Source organism: Podarcis muralis, chromosome 2, assembly GCF_964188315.1.
Source record: "Podarcis muralis chromosome 2, rPodMur119.hap1.1, whole genome shotgun sequence".
NCBI classification, from domain to species: Eukaryota; Metazoa; Chordata; class Lepidosauria; order Squamata; family Lacertidae; genus Podarcis; species Podarcis muralis.
In genome coordinates this window covers 68,088,962-68,108,922 of record NC_135656.1, presented here as the reverse complement: position 1 = coordinate 68,108,922, position 19,961 = coordinate 68,088,962, and the positions used below count along the sequence as shown (strand labels likewise).

The window sequence follows — 19,961 nt, the reverse complement described above, 5'->3', positions numbered from 1 at the left end:
GCTTAGTCTCAGTCCTGATCCTCAACCTGTGATATCCAAAGTGAACCTCAATGAAAGGCTGACATAGTTTGGAACGGAAGAATCTGTCAATTTTGGTTCTATCTGTTTCTTGTTTTTCAAATCATAAACTCCAATCTCCACATTACAGCATCAGTTTGTGAAGGTTTTTTTTGTTGCTTTAAAGGAAAAACCCTCATGAAAATTCTTCAGCATTCTAGTGTGAATTTCTCCTAACAAATACATTTCTATATGCATTTTTGACTGGTGTACACATTTTAACTAGCATTTCCCCCTAATGGAATCTATTTTTGTGTGTTAATTTTGTATATAAATTCCTTCTTATGCACCCTTTCCCCTAACATATGAATTTTTGTGAACGTTTTTGACTGGAGAACTGCATCACAAAATTCAGATGAGTGTGAAGCTTGAAGGATAGCTATGTTTCAGTCCTCATATTGCTTTGGAAAGCGCAACTTTGATAAATCTGGCTTGAAAATTGCTCCTCTGTCCCTAGTCATAGGCCACTCTGCCCCACCAACCAATTGGGACAAAAGTCTGCACTCACATTGGAATTTCCATTGGCAAGGCTATTTTTTCAAAGGTGGAGAAAACAAATGAAAGAAAGAAACGTCTTTCTTCAAGATAAGACCTGAATTAGAAAGTGTGTGAACTCCACAGCTATCTTTTATTTGGAGGTGGGCACTGCTGGGGTCTAGTCACAGCAAGGTTAAAATCCCCTCAGGGGACTCTCCTCCCCAGCCCTCAACTCCAGAGGCTATTTTAAAAAAAACGGCTTTTCAGTATGAACCATGAAACGGCCTATGCAGACAATTATATGGTCTCCTCTGACCTTTTTATAACTCTGTGGCCCCACATTCCACTCCCCCCCCCCCGCTTCCATTCCACTCTCTCGCTTGAGGAATCTTCCAACTGCCTCCTGCTCCAAGCCTTCCTCTCCTTTCTCTCTCTCCTTTCCTCCTCTGCCACCCTCCCTCCCTCCCACTCTGCTTTCTTTCTACTTCACCTCTCCCTCCTGCACCCTGCCTCGTGTGTCTGTTCATGCCTCGCTCGCGCAGCTTCAAAACTGGCCCGCTCCCATTCGGCCTCACTCTGCGCCCCACCCTGAGCCGGACTCAACTCCCAGCCCCACATGCTGGCCTGCCTCGCCCCCGCTCTCCCCTTGCGCTTTCCGCCCTTTGCTGACTTGACGGACGAGGGCTTTTTGTGACCGATGACACCATGTCTGACCACGGCCGAGCCAGTCGGAGAGACAGTGACGATGATCTGTGTTCTAAAGTTTCGTTTCTGCTAAATTCCATGTCAGGTCCCAATCCAGCTTCCGAGGACCGTCATAGGTTTTCCTTAGTGGTAAATTCCTCGCTGGATTCCAGCTCGGCCTCCAACACATTTTTTGCTCTTAATTCAGGACCTAGTTCCTTCGACTCCAGACGTAATTCAGGCTTTCCCCCTCTTCCCAAGCAGCGGGACTCTGATGCCAGCGAGTCCTCTTTTTTAGCTGTCACCTTTTCGCAATCACGTACACCTACACCTACAGCTTCACCTTCACCACAGAGCTCCAGGGAGATGAATTTTGTTCCCAGGTTAAAGAGAAGTTCGTTTGTGGGCACGTCCAGTACTGAGGGCAGGGAAGATCACAAACTGCTTCCCCACCGTGCTCCCTCTAAAAACGCTCCTGTTTCTGACCAGATCCAGAAACATGTACAGGCCTTTCATCTACCCCAGGAGCAGCTTGAACATGTGAGGGATTCTTTGTATTCAGCCATGCAGACTGGCCTCAAGGAGAAGGTTAAAGATGGCCTCCCTTTACCCATGCTGCCTTCTTACGTTTGTACCTTGACTGATGGCACTGGTAAGTGTGCTTTCTTTTTGGCAGTTTGCCTGAACTGTTGTCTAGACCAGTGTTTCCCAAACTCGGGTCTCCAGCTGTTTTAGGAATACAATTCCCACCATCCAGCTAGCTAGGGATGATGGGAGTTGGAGTCCAAAAACAGCTGGAGACCTAGTCTAGACCCATAGTCTTCAACCTTTTCAGACCTAGGACTTACTTTTAACCCCAGCATGCATTTGAGGAGCCCATTTCTTAATTTCCGCCCAATATATCACCCACTGGTGATAGTGCTGCTGTTGTGGTCCACCTTGGATTAGGGGTCCTGAGTGGGTCCTGAGTTGACCCACCAGTTGAAAACCAATGGCTGACTCCAGACTCCTTTACAGCTTGCACTGGGTTGCCAGTTTTTTAAACAGCCCATGTAGCTGTACTTTGAATACCATTCCTTTCCACACTTTTGTTCCTGCTCCACATTATTTTCCACAACACCCTGGCTTCCCGATTGCCACATTTGGCTTCAAAACTTCCAAGTACTGGCTTGTGAATCTCTGAGAGTACACAGGGATGCACATTTTTGGGAGGGGAGGGGGACAAAGAGAAAGATGAAATGCTATTATATCATGCACAGAGCCTTGCGAAGGAGCGATTTCCTGGTTTGTCTAGCATGTGCAAGAATGACCCAGAATCTGGTAATCCGCATATGTCCACAGTTTGCCTGTCTAGCTTGGTGGTAACAATGCTGGTGTTGGCTGAGAGGTGGCCTGCAGAATGATACAGCAGGCAGTCATCTGAGTGAGGATGAAGGGCTTGGGCTCTGCTTAGGGTTGTGAGGCTTGGTAGGCTAACACATACAACTGCGGTCTTGTTGAGCACAGATTGCCAAGCGGCACCTGCCACCTTTGTACATTTCTTGGACCATTGAGTCAGACCCATTGGTCCATCTAGCTCAGTATTGTCTACATTTTCTGGCAGCAGCTGTCCAGGGCTTCAGACAAGGAACCCACTCTCCCAACCCTACCTGCAAATACCGGGAATTGAACCTGAGACCCCCTGCATGCAACACAGGGGCTTTTCCACTGAGCTATGACCCTTCTTGTTCAGGGGCAGAACTGTGTTGTAGTAGAAGCTCAGTAGAATCCTTAAAAACACATAGATACCCTCTAAAGTACAGTGCTACTACCAGCTCTTTGGGTGGAAAGGTGAGATATAAATAGTAATAACAATCGTAAGAATAATGTGTTATGCAGTGACAGCTCCTGCCTTTGCATCAACAGCAGAAACAGCTAGGTTGAAAGCACTTCCACAGACTAGCCAAGAATTATAGAATCATAATTCAACAGAATTATAGAATCATAGAACTGCAGAGTTGGAAGGGACCCTGAGATTCATCTAGTCCAACCCCCTGCAATGCAGGAATGTGCAGCTGTCCCATACAGGGATCGAACCTGCAACCTTGGTGTTATTAGCACCAGTAACACCACACTCTAACCAACTGAGCTGGTTTTAGTTTCTAAACCTATGCATGGAGCCTGGTGACTCTGAATTACTATCACCGTTCAGCACCTAGTCACATATGATGATCATGAACCTAAGTGATGATTGGCCTACTGCATTTTGTATTTGTTATTGTGTGCCACTGAAACCCTGGACAGTTGCTTCCTCTCCCTCATGGAAAATAATCTATCAGTGTTTATTGACTATATAATAATTCACATTCTAATTTAAGATTGTCCATTGATTAGCAGCAAAGCTGGGCTAAACAAACAAACAAACAAACAAACAAACAAACAAACAAACAGTCCTGGTGACAGACACCCCCCCACCTCAGTTCCAGCTCTCCCCCCCCCCATAGCAATTTAAAAATAATTTATATGGCAACCATACGAATGAGACATGGGCAGTCTTGATCACTATATATCCTAATGTTCACATCTATTTTTCAGAGACGGGGGATTTTTTGGGTTTAGAAATGAAGAAGGATCAAGTGAAGGTCATGCTCTTGCAACTATCAGATCGCAAGGATGACCCTGTGGTGATGAAGAAAAAGGACTTTCCCATTACTGAGAATATTGTCAACGGCAGTGGGGAGCAGGTATCATTCCTCTGTCTTGAGTTCTTCAGCTTACTTAATTCATTTTGCTTGTTATTATGGGTTGGGTTGGGTTGGGTTGGGTTGCTGATGTCTTCTGCAGTATGTCTTTGATGGAATAGCAATGCATTAGTGCTGGATTGAAACTGGACAGTCTGCACACCATACCCCTTTGCTAGTTGCTCTGCAGTGCTTCTGCCACCTGGGAGGGCACTTTCTTGAGCTATAACATAACAAAAGCAAGACAAACCAAAACTGAAACATTTGTGATATGACGAATTACAGGATGACAATGGAAAGCTATGGGACATGCACTGATTGGAAATGAAGCAGTACATCCAACCAGTTACCATCATGAGCACAAATAATCATGAATGCACCTTCTGCTCTCTTCACAAGCTTCTTCGTTTGTCTTGAATTTAAAATTATTGTATTGATTTTCAGATGCTTTCTTTCTCATTCTCCCACTTAGCTGCTCTTTCATCTCACCCTGCCCCTCCTTGATCATTTTACTCTTCTGGCACTCTTCTCTGCCCAATGCCCTGAGAGCACCTTTCCTCCCTGTAGCCTATCAGCTATTTGGCTCCTTAAAATTGACTTACTCATCCTGGGGCCCTTCAGCTGCCATCTTACACACACACACAGGAATCAGCCCCACTGAATACAGTGAGGGGCTAACATGTATTCTGATTCCTCTCCTCTATTTTTCCTCCAGCTCTTTCTTATTCTTCCTGCTCTACATCCTTTACCTTATTAATTTCCCCTACAATTTCCCTAACCTTGGCAGTTAACAGTATCTCCTGCATTTAAATGCGGAAAGTAGCTACAAGCTGCCGCCCCCCCATCATATTATGACTGTGATACTGGGTAATGGGCAGATTAACCCTTCTCCCCACAAATAATTTTTTTCTGAATTAAATTCCCTACCCAAAACAGATATTTGTCCCCATAGGGAAAAGACAGATTTTGTCACGTACATCGGAACCTGAGTCAGATTCTGGGTGTATCTAGCAGAACCTGTCTTGATGCTGGTTTCAGTTATACTGCTTAAGCATCGTCAGAGCCATTCCCTTTAAAAAATATTTGTTTCTATCTTGTGTGCATTTGTTTTTTAAATAATAATAATAATAATAATAATAATAATAATAATAATAATATAGTGGTAAGAGGTTGATAGAAAACCCTACTGGGTGATTTGGTGAGATCACACTACTGGTGAAATTTCAGGTTCTACACTGCCAGCAAATATTTGCTGCCGTCATTTGCTGGCCTCGTGCCCTGAGGCGAGTGGAATGTACTCCTAATACCGTGCTTTCTTTTCCAGCTTTTTGAATTCCTTGCAAAATGTGTGGCCACGTTTTTGGATGGACTGAGCCTCAACACCAAAAATTTGCCGCTGTGCTTCTGCTTTCCCTTTCCTTGTGAACATATTGCGCTGAACCAGGTGAACACTTTGTTGGCCCAGCAGCAGGCAGGACGGGAGACGGGAGATAGGAAGGAAATCCAAAGGGAACTTTAAAGCCATGATCTTGTACCCACTTTCCTTTCCTGACCCACTTCACTTGGCTGGCTGGCATTGAGAACAAGCTTTGTTTGCCAAGGAATGGTCAGGAGTGCACTTTAAGGCTCCCCATTTCCCCTTTGCAGTCATGTCTTTATGTGCCCCACACCTGACATAACATGATGTCAAGGGTGCAGCATATGGGCGTGGTTTGGGCAGGGCCGGATTTAGGTTTGATGTGGCCCTAAGCTACTGAAGGTAATGGGGCCCTTTATATGTGATATTTTAGGGAGCAGGCTAGCAGGCGGGGTCCATTACTTACATGATAGGAGCCAAAATACTGTTGCTGTATGTAGCTTTTATTTTATTTGTTTTTTATCTCATATTTTGGAAATGTATATCTTTTCCCCCCCTTTAATTTTTGGGGGGCCCTAAGCTATAGCTTGGGACACGGGTGGCGCTGTGGGTAAAAGCCTCAGCGCCTAGGGCTTGCCGATCAAAAGGTTGGCGGTTCGAATCCCCGCGGCGGGGTGCGCTCCCGTTGTTCGGTCCCAGCGCCTGCCAACCTAGCAGTTCGAAAGCACCCCCGGGTGCAAGTAGATAAATAGGGACCGCTTACTGGCGGGAAGGTAAACGGCGTTTCCGTGTGCGGCTCTGGCTTGCCAGAGCAGCGATGTCACGCTGGCCACGTGACCCGGAAGTGTCTCCGGACAGCGCTGGCCCCCGGCCTCTTAAGTGAGATGGGCGCACAACTCTAGAGTCTGTCAAGACTGGCCCGTACGGGCAGGGCTACCTTTACCTTTACCTTTACCTTTAAGCTATAGCTTATTTAATTTATACTTAATTCTGGCACTGGGTTTGGGGAAAACTGACTCATGGGCCAGATTGAGTTCCTCACTGCTGTTGTACAGTATCTGGGCAATATGCACCTCTGAAGGGTGCCCATTCTTAAAGCCTAGGGGCTGCCACTGAAAAGGTCCTTCTGCTCACCACTTATTCTCAAACCACATTCCATAACAGCAGCATGACTAGAGTCTCCCCTGCAAATATTAATGCTCATGCTGATTGACATTGGAAGAAGCACTCCATCAGGTATCTGGGACCCAAGTAATTTAGGGTTTTCTGTGTTAACAGAAGCACATTGAATTGAGCCTGGAAGCAAACTGGCTATCACTGCAGATCTTTCAAAACTGATAAAATGTGCATCTGGCCAGTGATACCTGTCAGTAGCAAGGCCGCCACATTCTCCAGCAGTTTCAGCTCCTGGGCCACCTTCAGGGGAAGCCACATGCACAGTACATCGCAGTAGTCCACCTGGGTGGGTGGAAATTACCGGAACACACATAACTGTGGCCACATTTTCCTTGTCTAGGAAGGACTAGCTGGCAAACAAGCCAGAGCTGAAAATAGGTGCTTCTTGCCACTGAAGCCACCTGGTCCTCCTTTGGTGGTGCTGAGTCCAGGAGCACCTCCAGGCAAAGTACCAGCTCCTTTAGGGAGAGTGCATCCCCATCCAGAACAGGCTGTGTTCCCACATCCAGATGTCAATAACCTGGAAGAAACAGCACCTTGGTCTTGTCTGGATTCATTTTCAATTTATTGGCCCACATCCAGTTCGCTGCCAACTCCAAACTGGCCCAGCACCTGTCCTGCCTCTCCAAATTCAAATGGAACAGAGAGATAGAGCTGGGTGTCATCAGCATACTGATTTTGCGCTATTTGTTTTATTCATTTATTTCAGAACTTGCACGCTGCCTCGGAGGAGGGAAAATCCTCCCAAGGCAGCCCACATAAAAAGAATAAAACATAGCACAGCTCTTTAGAAAATACACAAACCCATTATCCAAATACAAAACTGGTGGCAGCTGATTAAAAACCAATATAGAGCTTGTTACTGAATGAATATATAAATGAATTGTCAAAGTCATTCTCAGATTTGGATTCTTCTACTTTTCAAAGATCACAGGACATGTTTTCATGAATAACCCCGTTGGTCCTCTTGCTTGAATACTTTGCTTGTAGGAAGCAGGGCTGGGTTTCTCAGTGGTTTGCTGAAGTTTCTCAGTGGCCTTCCTGCTTGGTTTCCCCTTAGTGTAAGCTGATCAGATGGAGCAAGGATTGCCGGTGGCCAGGTGTGGAGGGGCATGATGTGGCACAACTGCTCCAAACAGCTCTTAACCAGACTTGCAAGGTGAGGACAGCGGCTGCGTCAGCTGTGACTGAAGCATGCATGGGGGGGGGGGGTGTGCTTCTGGTGAGAAAACAAGAGAGTCGCTTTAATCTTTTTCTCTCCAGAACTACCAGATTGAGGTCATTGCTGTAATAAACGACTCTGTGGGAACCTTGTTGAGCTGCCATTCTGAGAAAGAGCCATGTGAGATTGGGCTGGTGATAGGTAAGCAAAACCTTGCATGGGGCTGGCGACTTGCTAGCAAGCTGTTGAGCTGGAAGGCTTGCGTATGCCTTATAGTAGATGTGGGGGGCAGGGGTGCCAAGAAACTGGCTATTCTTCCTAGATTGGAAGAATCTCAGCATAGTATGTAGCCACATCACAGGGCTAGAAACCAATTCCCTGGTGATTAAGAATTAGGGAGCTGGATTCTAAGCACACATTCTAGGAAGATGTTGCATTTCATCAAAATGGCAGGCCCTAACTATTGTGAGAGTTAGGATACTGGCATATATTGCACTTTCTCATTGCCGTGCAGCCGGAGGCTTTATTCAAATGCTGTTTCTCCTGTTTTGAGCTTCTCTCCCTGTGTCCTGCCTTCCTGCATATGGTAGATGCTGGCACTAACTGCGGTTATGTGGAGGAGTTGCAGCATATAGCAGGCTTGGAGCATGGTGCTGGATGCATGTGTATCAACACCGAATGGAGCTCTTTTGGGAAGCTGGGCGAGTTGAATGACATAACGACAGAGTTTGACCTGCAAATGGATAAGCAGTCCATGGACCGAGGCAAAAACATGTGAGTCACAGTAAAGGAAGTAACAATCTGCTTAAAAAATGAGTCATTGGTTACTGGTGCCCGGGATTCACTGGAATAATCAAGGTTAGTCGTGCTCCGTGTCCAAAAACACATTTTCTGCATAATCAAACTCCAAATTTGTGTTTGCAATTGTTCAGTACCCATCTTTGTTCAGTCACCTGATGGATGACCTTCACGAAGAGCAGGACAAGGGGAGGGTCACCTCGCTCCTGCATCTCAATCTGACTGTGGCTTTCGATATCATTGACCACCGACTCCATGGAATGGGAATTGGGAGCCCTGTGCTACCTTGGTTCCAGTTCTATTTACAGTACTGGGTCCAGAGAGGAGCACCGGGAGAGTGCTTTTCAGCCCCCTGGTGTTTACACCATGGGGTGCTTCAGGACACAGTTATATCCCCAATGCTATTTAACATTGTCATACATTTGTGGGGTGCCTAGACTCCCCTTCTAATTCCTGGGTGTCAGGCGCTGAATTTAGCATGTTACAATATAAGCCAGGCTGGCTTCCTGATGAAGTAATCGTCTGGAGCAGGCATGTCCAAAGTCCATTTCGGGGGCCTAATCTGGCCTGCTGTGGCAGTTTATACCTTTAAAATGGTCAACAACTTTGGTTGGCCCTTTGGTCGGCACCCATGGCCCTTCACTTCATCAAATCTGGCCCTCTTTGAAAAAGTTTGGACACCACTGGAGAGATGGGCCATTGAAAGAGCAAAAGGTGAAGGGTGACCCATTAAGAAATCAATCAGCAAAGCTAAGACTGTGCCAGCTGGGAAATGGGTGAAGCCCCCTCCCTCTCAACTCAGAATTAGTTAGAAATACAAAGTCAAGGAAGGCAAGCAGTTGTTGGAGGATTGCAGTTTGCGTGGTGTAGGCTGGAGGAAAAATGGTTGTGTTTGCAAGCTGGAGAAGGTGGGGAGTCAGAGCAATGTGGGTTGACAGATTGAATCTAAGGTGGCAGCCGTGGAAGAAATGGAACCCGCTTGGAGAGTAATGCTCGAAGCCCTTCCATCCCAGGTTCAGGTTGCATATATGTGTAAGCAAGCCATATATCATAAAGAAAACACCATCTCTGCTGTGCCTTGTTGTCTGAAAGGAAACACAGGCCCTGATCAGCAAACTTGGTACCTTTGGAATCGTGCTCTGCTCAGAGATTAGGGTGACATGAAGCCACTGGGAATGGTCATTCCTGTATAAGTCCTGAATGAATGCTGACATTGTGTAACCTTATGTGAACTTTGTGCAGTCAGCATGAATACCCTATAGAACAGGTGGTCTACAAACAAGCAACCTATGATATTGTCTGTCTTAGCAGCAAATATTGTAGGAAATGGCCAAGACTTCTCCTATAGACAGGGTGACTTGACCAGTTATCTGCCAACCACCCTTTCACTTCAATTCCTTCTCTTTCTGCACTGATTTTCTTCTTTCTTCTCACTGGCAGGTTTGAGAAGTTGGTCGGTAGCATATATCTGTGTGATACTATCCGTGTTACTTTGGCTACTTTGGCTGAGAAAGGTGATATCTTCAGCGGTGTCCTGACTCCCACCCTGCTTACCAAGGGAAAAATGGAGCTCCAAGATATTGTGGACATCATAGAGTAAGTGAGTTCCTCAAACGCGTCTTGGGAGACCTGGTCAACCTGATATCCTCAGTAGCAGCAGAGTGTGTCTTGGCATGCCTTGTTAGCCTAGCCCTAGAAAAACAGCCAAGAGGAATGGACCCACATAAATAATTACATCTGTAGCCCATAAAAAACAACAACACTGAAGCAGGTGAATGAATGAATGATTGAATCAACTTGCACATTTAAATACACCGTAGGATGACCCAGAGATACACTGCCAGAGATATTTGTTCAAGTAAGATGTCTTAAAAGAAGAAGGCTTTAAAGAAAAGTGTCTATAGTGGGCCATTCATTAAGTATATCTCTCATCAGGTAGGAAGAGGGAATAGCAAAGGTGTCACAAGGCTAAGAATCAGAACTGGTAAATGTGACATGTCACTGTTTGTCCCCCCAGTACAATCATTTAATACTCTGCGTTATTCAGCACCAACAGATGCATTCCCATGCTGCCTGCCCCCTTCTGCATACAAAACAAGGGCTATACTACTGAGCTATGGCCCTTGTGGTATTATTTTATTTGTAAACAATTTTGATAATGCTTTTTGGCTGTAAGAAGGGCCTGTACAGCAGTGCAGATAAAAGAAGAAAATAAAACAAAGCATAATCAAGTAACAGGCGTTAAAAACAAAACCTTAAATATCAACGAGATGTTAACAACGTCCACTTTCTGAAATATTTATCTTGTTACAGTTCTTGTGTCCGTCTCTAAAAAGTCAGCATGGGTAGAAACAAAACTAAACACACACACACGCACACACACACACACACACACACACACACACACGTGCTAGTTCATTATAGATGGAGAGTTCAGTGATTTCAATTTGGAATAAATATTATTCTTTGCTGAGATCAATTAACAGTTAACCAGAGTCTCCCTCATGCCTCTTGCTGCTGCCACCCTGCTTTAACTCATGTATGCTTTAACTGCAGTGAAAAAGTTGGCCTGGCCAATACCAAGAACTTCCTTGTCCGCCTGGGAATGGTGGCAAGCAACCAAGACTGTTTCAACGTGCAGCAAATATGCCAAGCGGTCTATGTCCGTTCTGCCAAGCTCTGTGCTGCTGGACTGGCTGGCGTTCTTACTCATATCCGGATCAGTCAAGGGCTGCCACACCTGAAAATCATTGTGGCTGTGGACGGGGACATGTACAAGAGCCGACCACAGTAAGGAGTTGTACCAGGCATATAAATATTTGTCCGTGTCGTGAGTAGCCAGTGCGATGACCTTCAGATATGGTTGGACTACAATGGCCATCAGCATGGTCGATGATCAAGGATGATGGGAACTGTAGCCCAGCTACATCTGTAGAGCATCATATTGGCTGCCCCTCATCTAAATCAAAACCAAGAAACCCACCAATCCCACTTTCCTATGGACCACTGGACTAACCATCATATTTTCCCTGACTTCCTTTCATGAGCAGGTTATTGGAGCAAGCTTTCTCCTGGACTGAAATCACTGGCCAAGAAAGCATTTCTTCCAGTGTCTTCTTCCAGATATACAAATATTTTCCTTCAACCCAGAGAACCATTAAGTCAGCTTAGCTATTCATTGTTGCCAGAAATTCAGTAGGCAGCATATTTTATCCTCTCTCTTGCCATAACAGCTCCTTCCAGGACAGTAACCCATCTATACTACTCAGATAAATGGATCCATCCATCCATCTGAATCTCTCAAATTGGTTACTGGGATTTCCCAGGCTAGGGGGTCTGTTACATGTCCAAAGTTAGGAGGCTGTTAACCTCAGGGAGTTCAGCCATTTTAGAAAATGTGGATAATGTAAACAGACCCAAAGACTCATTCATCCAGCAAATTTTCACATTCCTTTTGGAGCAAAGGCATAGTAAGCTAGGGGACAGGTGCAGAAAGGCCAGAAAGCTTACTTCCAGTCACCCTGCTTCAAGGTCTCTGACATTTCCTCTCCCTCCAGGTATGGTCAGATATTGCAAGAAACATTGAAATCACTGGCTCCTGATTGCACTGTCACCTTTGCCACATCAGAACATGGCTGTGTTTTTGGGGCTGCCAGGGTAGCAGCTGCGACATTGAGGCTCAAACACCAACAGGAAGGAGTAGCCCAGGTCCTGGCGCCTTTCCGACTTTCTATGTCCGACATGGACACACTGCGGACCATGATGAGACAGGAAATGGAGAAGGGTCTGTCAAAGGAGACACACAGTACAGCCACCGTCCGCATGTTGCCCACTTACGTCCGCCATTTGCCTGACGGCACCGGTGAGAGCCAGAGAACAACCTCTTGGGAATGGCCTTTATCTTGGGAGGGAAGAGCTTTGAAGAGCTCAAGGGGGCTTTTAAAAAAAGTCTCAGGGAAGTTGTGTTTGGTCCAGAGAAAACCTTCCGAGTTTTGGGGGCCCCCAAATCTTTTAATTGATATGGGGCTGTTGTTATTGTTACTTACGTTCATCTCACTGAGAAGGGTGCAGCATAACCACTGCTAGTAACAACAGGAGTCTCCAACCTTTTCAGATCCTGCACCCGCCTATAGCACAAATATGCATTTTCTTTTATTAGCAAATGTTGGTATGGTGCCAGTGGGTCTCGACCCCTCAGTTGACAACCAATATTCTAGAGGGCTGGTGAGATGCTTTCCCAAGGCTTTATAGTTTAAGTTGCCAGCACTGGTGGGAATGATGTTGGCCTCAGGCAAAGAAGCCAAAGAAGGAGACCCTTGCAGTGACTGTGTTGGGTTGTAGTTGAGAGTCTATGTCACTCAAGCTCTTGTCCCTTATACATTTTGTAGAGAGAGGGGAGTTCCTTGCACTGGATCTGGGCGGAACCAATTTCCGAGTGCTTATGGTGCAGGTGAAAAGCAAAGAAGAGGGTGGTGTACACATGGTCTCTGAGACTTACACAATTCCACCCGAAGTGGCCCAGAGTAATGCAATAGAGGTAGGTGCAAGAAAGGGGAAGATATGGCTGGGTTGAACTGGTCTCTATTACAGACTGGCTGGGTCTTAAATCTGTGACACTGGCAACTGTGGGGATGGGCGATACTGTTAGTGATGGCGTTTCCTCTCCAAAGTTGTCTTTACCTCATAAGGCTTTATGTTTTCTCCCATTTTCCTGCAGCTCTTTGATCACATTGTTCAATGCATTAATGATTTCCATAGCAAGCATAGCATTGTGGGACGAACGCTACCACTGGGCTTCACTTTTTCGTTTCCTTGCAGTCAGACGAACCTGGACAAGGTATGAAGCACCTATGGAAGTGATCTGCTGCTCATGTGGTGATGCTGGGAATTAGGACTTTGCTGCCTCCCTTACCTGGGTTAGCCAGTGGAGCAACGTGCTGGGGATGTATTTTTGTGGTAGATGGGAAGGGAGAGAAATGGGGTTGAACTACCTTGTGTTCCCCAAGATAGAAAGAGAAAATTTTCCAAACACTATGAGAACAACATAGCTTTCAAACCATTTACAAGTAACTTGAAATAAAAGCTCCGCTTGTAGGATTTCTAAATTGTGAAATTCAGCTGTCCATTGGGAAAAACCCCTGTTGAACCCCCTGCCCCCACTAGTTAGGCATCTCTCTCTAATAGATCCAGTCTCTGTCCTAGTGTGTATGCTACAATTCTGTGGAAGCGCAGAAAAGCTGCACAATTTGGCACTGGCAAGTTTCTAGCCCATATTGTTGCAAGGATAAACTTGAGATTGGGTGAGCAATGCCTAAAGAAAACTCAGAAACTAGAGGACCTGCAGAACTTTTGCAGAGGCAGGTCCCTGCATTATCTGCATGTCTCCTACTGCCATCTCTCTGTTGCAGCTTAGCTACAGTAGAATCATCCATGAACATGTGAAGGGCAAGCAGCTCAGAGAAAGCAGTCCAGTTGCACCTACATGTTTATCACAATTCCTTGTTTCTCTGTTTCACAGGGCATCTTGCTGAGATGGACCAAGGGGTTCAGTGCCACAGGCTGTGTGGGAGAAGATGTCGTGCAGTTGCTAAGAGAGGCTGTAAAGCGTCAAACGGTATGTGTGGGATATGGGGCACGAGCTCTGGATAGATTTGCCAGGGATTATAGTTTGGGCTGGACTATTCAGACTTGTATGGGACGCGGGTGGTGCTGTGGGTAAAACCTCAGCGCCTAGGACTTGCCGATCGCATGGTCGGCAGTTCGAATCCCCGCGGCAGGGTGAGCTCCCGTCATTTGGTCCCAGCTCCTGCCCACCTAGCAGTTCGAAAGCACCCCTAAGTGCAAGTAGATAAATAGGTACCGCTTTATAGCGGGAAGGTAAATGGCGTTTCCGTGTGCTGCGCTGGTGCAGGCTCGCCAGAGCAGCTTCGTCACGCTGGCCACGTGACCCGGAAGTGTCTTCGGATAGCGCTGGCCCCCGGCCTCTTAAGCGAGATGGGCGCGCAACCCTAGAGTCGGACACGGCTGGCCCGTACGGGCAGGGGTACCTTTACCTTTATTCAGACTTAATCTGATTTATCAAAATGAAAGGCTTTAAAATTATCACAAAACCTGCTGGTTTAAAATCAGAGTTAAGACTATCTCACGTTGGCTCAGGCTCCACAAAGCCAGAAAACTGGAAGCTGAGGCTAATGCTTTAACAGATGTGCCCCATAATCAGCAAAGTTGTTGTTCAAGGACACAAGTTGCACTTGTGTACAACTCACCCCTAAGTACCCACACTTCTCCTTGGTCCTTCAAGCCCAAATCCTGATGGGGAGGAGGGTTTTTTAAATTCTATTTTAAAATCATTTATCAAAATTATATACCAGTTCAAAGTACAGTGGTGCCTCGCAAGACGAAAATAATCCGTTCCGCGAGTCTCTTCGTCTAGCGGTTTTTTCGTCTTGCGAAGCAACCCTATTAGCGGCTTAGCGGCTTAGCGCTATTAGCGGTTTAGCGGCTATTAAAGGCTTAGCGGCTTAGCGGCTAAAAGGCTATTAGCGGCTTAGCGGCTTAGAAAAAGGGGGGGGGGAGCGAAAAAAATCGCAAGACTCGCAAGACGTTTTCGTCTTGCGAAGCAAGCCCATAGGGAAATTCGTCTTGCGAAGCAACTCAAAAACGGAAAACCCTTTCGTCTAGCGGGTTTTTCGTCTTGCGAGGCATTCGTCTTGCGGGGCACCACTGTAGTAAAATCTCTAAGCAATTTACAAGAAAATTGTCACTACAATAAGGGCATATCCACACTTACCGTTCCTCTGCACTTTCCAGGCATGGCCCACACTTTAATGCTCTGTGTTCAAGCATCCTCCCCGCCCCCCTCTTTTTTTTTTGCTCCAGTGCCTTCCCCATGAAAACCCATCTTTTAGAGTTCAATAAGAGCACATAGCAATCTACAGGAAACCCAAACTGACATTTGCTCTGTTTGAGTGCTATAGAGCGGGTTTTCGTTGGGAAAACTCCAGGGCAGACAACAACAATGCTCAGACACAGAGCTTTTATGCCTGGACCAGTGCCTGGAAAGGGTTAAGCACCGTCTTCCAACACACCACTTTGCTTCAGATTGCACCCTCCCAACACCAGTTTGTGATAGAAAAGATGTGTGGGCTAAGATTTGTAAGCTCAATTGTCTAATGATGTTCTATATAAGTCCCTGTTGGAGGCTCTTTTATTTTTGTGTGTGAAAGAGGCACTGCCCTACAAATTCACTGAAATAACATGAAATGAATGAAAACAATTCATTCCTACTCAGAATCAGTGCATTCACCTCCTCCACACTGCCAAAATGCAGCTTTTAGTGTTGCCTCTTTAAAATCTATGAAACAGGTGGATTATTTTCAAAACTACTTCAGAGAGACTTTGGTTCAGCAGTTGCAGTCCTCCCAACTCAAGTGTTCAATGCTGTCTTTTGTTTAATGTAACTTATAATATGAATAAGATGTGTGCAGCAATATGCTTAATCATGTGCCCCCTTGATCCCTCTTCCTCTTGGTTTATTAAATCTACTATCAGGAACTCAAGGTGGCTTACAGATAAAATAAGAACAGCTTAAAACATAGAAAATAACTGCCTCCCATCATTAAAAAAAAACAAAACAAAACCCCAATTAATTAAAAGCAGTCAGTTTCTTAAAGCCTGTTGGAATAGGATCTTCACTTCCTAGTAGGACAGCAAGGAGAGAGCTAGTCTAACTTCTCTAGTGAGGGAGCTCCAAAGTCTGGGAGCAGCCACCAAGAAGGCCTTCTCCTGCATCCCCACCATGCATGCCTGTGAGGGTGGTGGGACCAAGAAAAGGGCCTCCCCCAAAGCTCTCATAACCTGGGCATCTTCATATGAGGGAATATAGTCTTTCAGATAGCTTGGGCCTAAGTCGTATGCCATAATACTTCATTGCACAACGGGGGGTGGTCCTTGCTACCTTGAACTGACAGTTGTACTGTCACTCCTAAAACCACCGGCTCTAGATCTGTTCCATTGATCTGAAGGGATGGGGCCATAGGGAAAAATAACCTGTGACCTAATCACAATGACATTTAGGCAATTTACTGGCTAATTCACACTCACAAAAACATCCCCAGCTTTCTAACATCTGTCTCCTGGCAAAAACTAGCCGTTCTGCACCCATGTGGACATCTGAAAAGCTCATAGACCATAGCACAAAATGGCTCTGAGGCGAACCAACTTGTATGTCAAGCAGGCCCGAGAAGTTTGTGTTGCGTGTTCAAGGCATTATGGTGCTCCATATTCTCAGCCCCCACCCCCACCCCTAGGTCTACTCTGTGATGATGGGTCACTTGCTACGTAGCCCACTGAGAAAGTGGAAGGCGTAACAGCAACCATTCGGTAAGCCAGCCCAATGGCAGTGACAGAGCTTGAGAGCTCCCTTCAGGTTGATGCCCCCAGGGGCCTTCAGAAGGGGGGGCGGGGAGAGGGGGCCTATTTCCCAAGCGACAGGGCCTATGGGTCTCTGCTGGTTACTGTGGTGATAGGGAATCGTGTTGCCTGGTAACACATCTTGCTGCTCTCTGTCTCTCCCTCCCTTTCTCTTCCCAGGACATTGATATAGATGTGGTTGCCATAGTGAATGACACTGTAGGAACCATGATGGCATGTGCCTATGTGGACCCCAACTGTGAGATTGGCCTCATCGTCGGTAAGATGGTTGCGGCAGCATTATTTTAATTATTATTTTCTAGAAATGTATACTGCTCTGCCCTTTGATAAAATTCCTAGGGTGGTTGGGAATAGGTGAGCGGGATCTGTCTTTTAGGGGCAAAGGGATTATACATTTCCAAGGGAATATATTTCCAATGGCAGATGCCCTCCTCCACTCTTCTTCTTGAAAATATTACCTCCTTTGGGGGAATCTATAACCAGAATCTGGGTTGCTCCCTGACAGGTAAACCTTTCTCTGTAATTTTGACATTTGGAATGGACCGCCAAGTGGGCTGATGATTCTTCCTCCAGGCTTGATCCCAATACTTTCCTTGCTCAGAGCAGGGAGAAATATGACAGTCCATTTTCATCAGTGATTCATTTCCATCCCTTTCTCTCAGGTACGGGTACCAATGCCTGCTACATGGAGGAGATGAGGAATGTGGGCACTGTGGAGGGGGACGAGGGCAGAATGTGTATCAATATGGAATGGGGGGCCTTTGGAGACAATGGCTGCCTCGAGCACTACATAACACAGTTTGATGAGAAAGTGGATGCAGAATCCATCAATGCTGGCCAGCAAAGGTGAGTCTGGATACCTGGGAGTGATCTGGGGTGATGGCTGCCTCCAGGGTCTCCTTGTGTGACACTCATTTCCATCTCCCCTAAAGGTATGAAAAGCTCATCAGTGGCATGTACTTGGGCGAGATTGTGCGCTATATTCTGCTGGAGCTAACAATGCGCAAGGTCATCTTCAGGGGTCGCCCATCAGAAGTACTCAAGACCAAAAACATCTTCCCCACCAAATTCCTAACAAATGTTGAGGAGTAAGTGTGTATCCGTAACATTCTCATTTCATGTAGAATTTAGGTTTGGTGCAGAAATCAAATTCCTGAGGCTACTTTTGGTCTTTACCTGTAAAAGACTCGATTGTTCAAGGTGTCTCTAAGTCCTACTTGGTTATCTGTCCACCCCTCATTCTTAACTTCACCTTACCTAGTCTTGGATCACCTTCTGACAAGCGAGTACCCCTTGTCCCAGATTATATTGCAAGCATGCATACTTAAATGATTTTATGGAAAGCAAGCCAATTTTTAGATATTGTATTTATTTCAATAATACATTCTGAGCACCAAGCTTTAGTCTTGCTGATGCAGAATTCTCAGTAATTTGGCATTGCCTGGATTTCCCTCCCTCCCCTTTTTGGAATGTGAAAACCTTCATGATCTGCCGCATGAACCCTTTGGGGAACAATGGGTTCTTTCAGGATGAATGTGGTTGCTTCCAGACCACCTGTTTATACAGCATCCATAATGATTTGTTTGCACAAAGTTTGTGGGGAGGTTAGATCCGTTTTTATTTGTGGGGAAGTTATACAACATTGCACCAGGCAACCTCCCACTTTCCATATTGCAAAAACAAAACTGATTTGGGATTGAAGCTGGTTTGTTGCGCAAGAACGCCAAATCAAGTTAAATTGTGCAGCCTGAATTTGCCAGTTTGTGATTGAATCCCACCTGCAAATACTGAGAGACTAGAAATGCTTAGCTTCTAAGAGGGCAACAGCTCTTGTTGAATATAATAGGTGCCTCAAGCAGTTCCACCGCTGATTATAATGTTCTGTAAGCAGCACTCCTGGTCACCATTACGTGTGTAACATTCTGGAAGAATATGGCTTGAGTGTATCTACGGAGGATGCCTTGGTGGTAAAGGATGTGTGCCGTGCCGTGTCGTCACGTGCCGCTAAGATGTGTGCAGTGGGAATATCTGCAGTTGTGGAGAAGATCCGAGAGAACCGCCGTGTGTCAAAGCTGGATATAACAGTTGGTGTGGATGGGACACTCTACAAGATGCATCCTTAGTGAGTCAGTTTTGCTTCATTAAACTGCGGGGCAAGCAAGGCCTCAACCCAACAGAGTGCAAAGAGGGGAATGGAAACTTCAGTTGCCCATTGGATGGCAAGACTAGGTTGGGCAGAGATGACAACAATTGTGTTTTGATGCATGGGGAGAAACTCAGCCATTATTGATCCATGCTAGGCTGGAGGACCTTAGTACTTATGGGGAGACACAGTGCATGGTAAAGGGTGGTTCTTCCTAAGCTGCGGTATGGCTGTATGGGTAGTACCTGGTTTTCTTTGGAGTATGGGGGTCTGCAGCACCTGCCTAGAAAAGTTGAATGCTGCCCCTGTTTTGGGTGAGGGAAAGAGGGGAAAGCTGCAATAACGTATGTCCAAGAACCATGTAACCAGGGGAGGGTGTGATGCTGGCTGAACATTGCTTTCTCTTGCTCACGGACATGCTCCCTTTCTGTTCTCAGCTTTGCAACAAAGCTTCATAAGACGACGGCTCTGATAGCTCCAAACTGCAACGTCAAGTTCTTGCTGTCAGAGGATGGTTCAGGGAAGGGGGCTGCACTGATTGCTGCTGTGGCCCATAAATAACCAAACCATCCACTTGACTTGAATAAAAATGTCCCAGTAACCAGGACACCAAGGCATTCTCTACAATGTCCAGACCTTGACCCACAGCAATGTGTTCCACCCTCCTCTGTGGCCAAACTACAGGAAAGGCAAGTTGTGTCAGCAGCGGTGTTCCATCTTTATAACTCTCTTTACCATCTCTGATTCATGTTCAAGCGAGGAAAACAATAAAACAAATTCCTGCTGCCACTTGGGTTTCCAAGTTATATATATTTTTCCCAACAAGCCAAGATAACACAGACAGAGTGCTAAAATGGAGGTGCCTTCTTAATAACCCTGGACATTTCTACACCTACTAAGCTGTCAAGGAAGCTCTGCTGAGACTTTGGACTCTCTGCTTTTTTCCAGATCTGG

General features: G+C 46.0%; 1 protein-coding gene across 1 annotated transcript; it reads left to right on the top strand.

The window, feature by feature from the left end:
* The first annotated feature begins 905 nt into the window (after positions 1-905).
* Positions 906-19,796, top strand: HK3 (hexokinase 3). Its single transcript, XM_028718447.2, has 17 exons — positions 906-1,870; positions 3,793-3,941; positions 5,263-5,382; positions 7,532-7,630; positions 7,735-7,834; positions 8,224-8,407; positions 9,872-10,027; positions 10,988-11,221; positions 11,989-12,293; positions 12,820-12,968; positions 13,149-13,268; positions 13,950-14,045; positions 17,024-17,123; positions 17,527-17,710; positions 17,797-17,952; positions 18,756-18,986; positions 19,445-19,796. Exons 1-17 carry the CDS (start codon positions 1,240-1,242, stop codon positions 19,566-19,568), a joined length of 3,138 nt encoding a protein of 1,045 aa, XP_028574280.2. The 5' UTR covers positions 906-1,239; the 3' UTR covers positions 19,569-19,796.
* The last annotated feature ends 165 nt before the right edge of the window (positions 19,797-19,961 follow it).

Excerpts from the sequence above, each read along its gene's own strand:
- HK3 (XM_028718447.2), top strand. The coding sequence starts at position 1,240 with ATGTCTGACCACGGCCGAGCCAGTCGGAGAGACAGTGACGATGATCTG. Across the intron at positions 3,942-5,262 it reads TCAACGGCAGTGGGGAGCAG|CTTTTTGAATTCCTTGCAAA; the intron begins GTATCATTCCTC and ends TTTCTTTTCCAG. Across the intron at positions 8,408-9,871 it reads ATGGACCGAGGCAAAAACAT|GTTTGAGAAGTTGGTCGGTA; the intron begins GTGAGTCACAGT and ends TCTCACTGGCAG.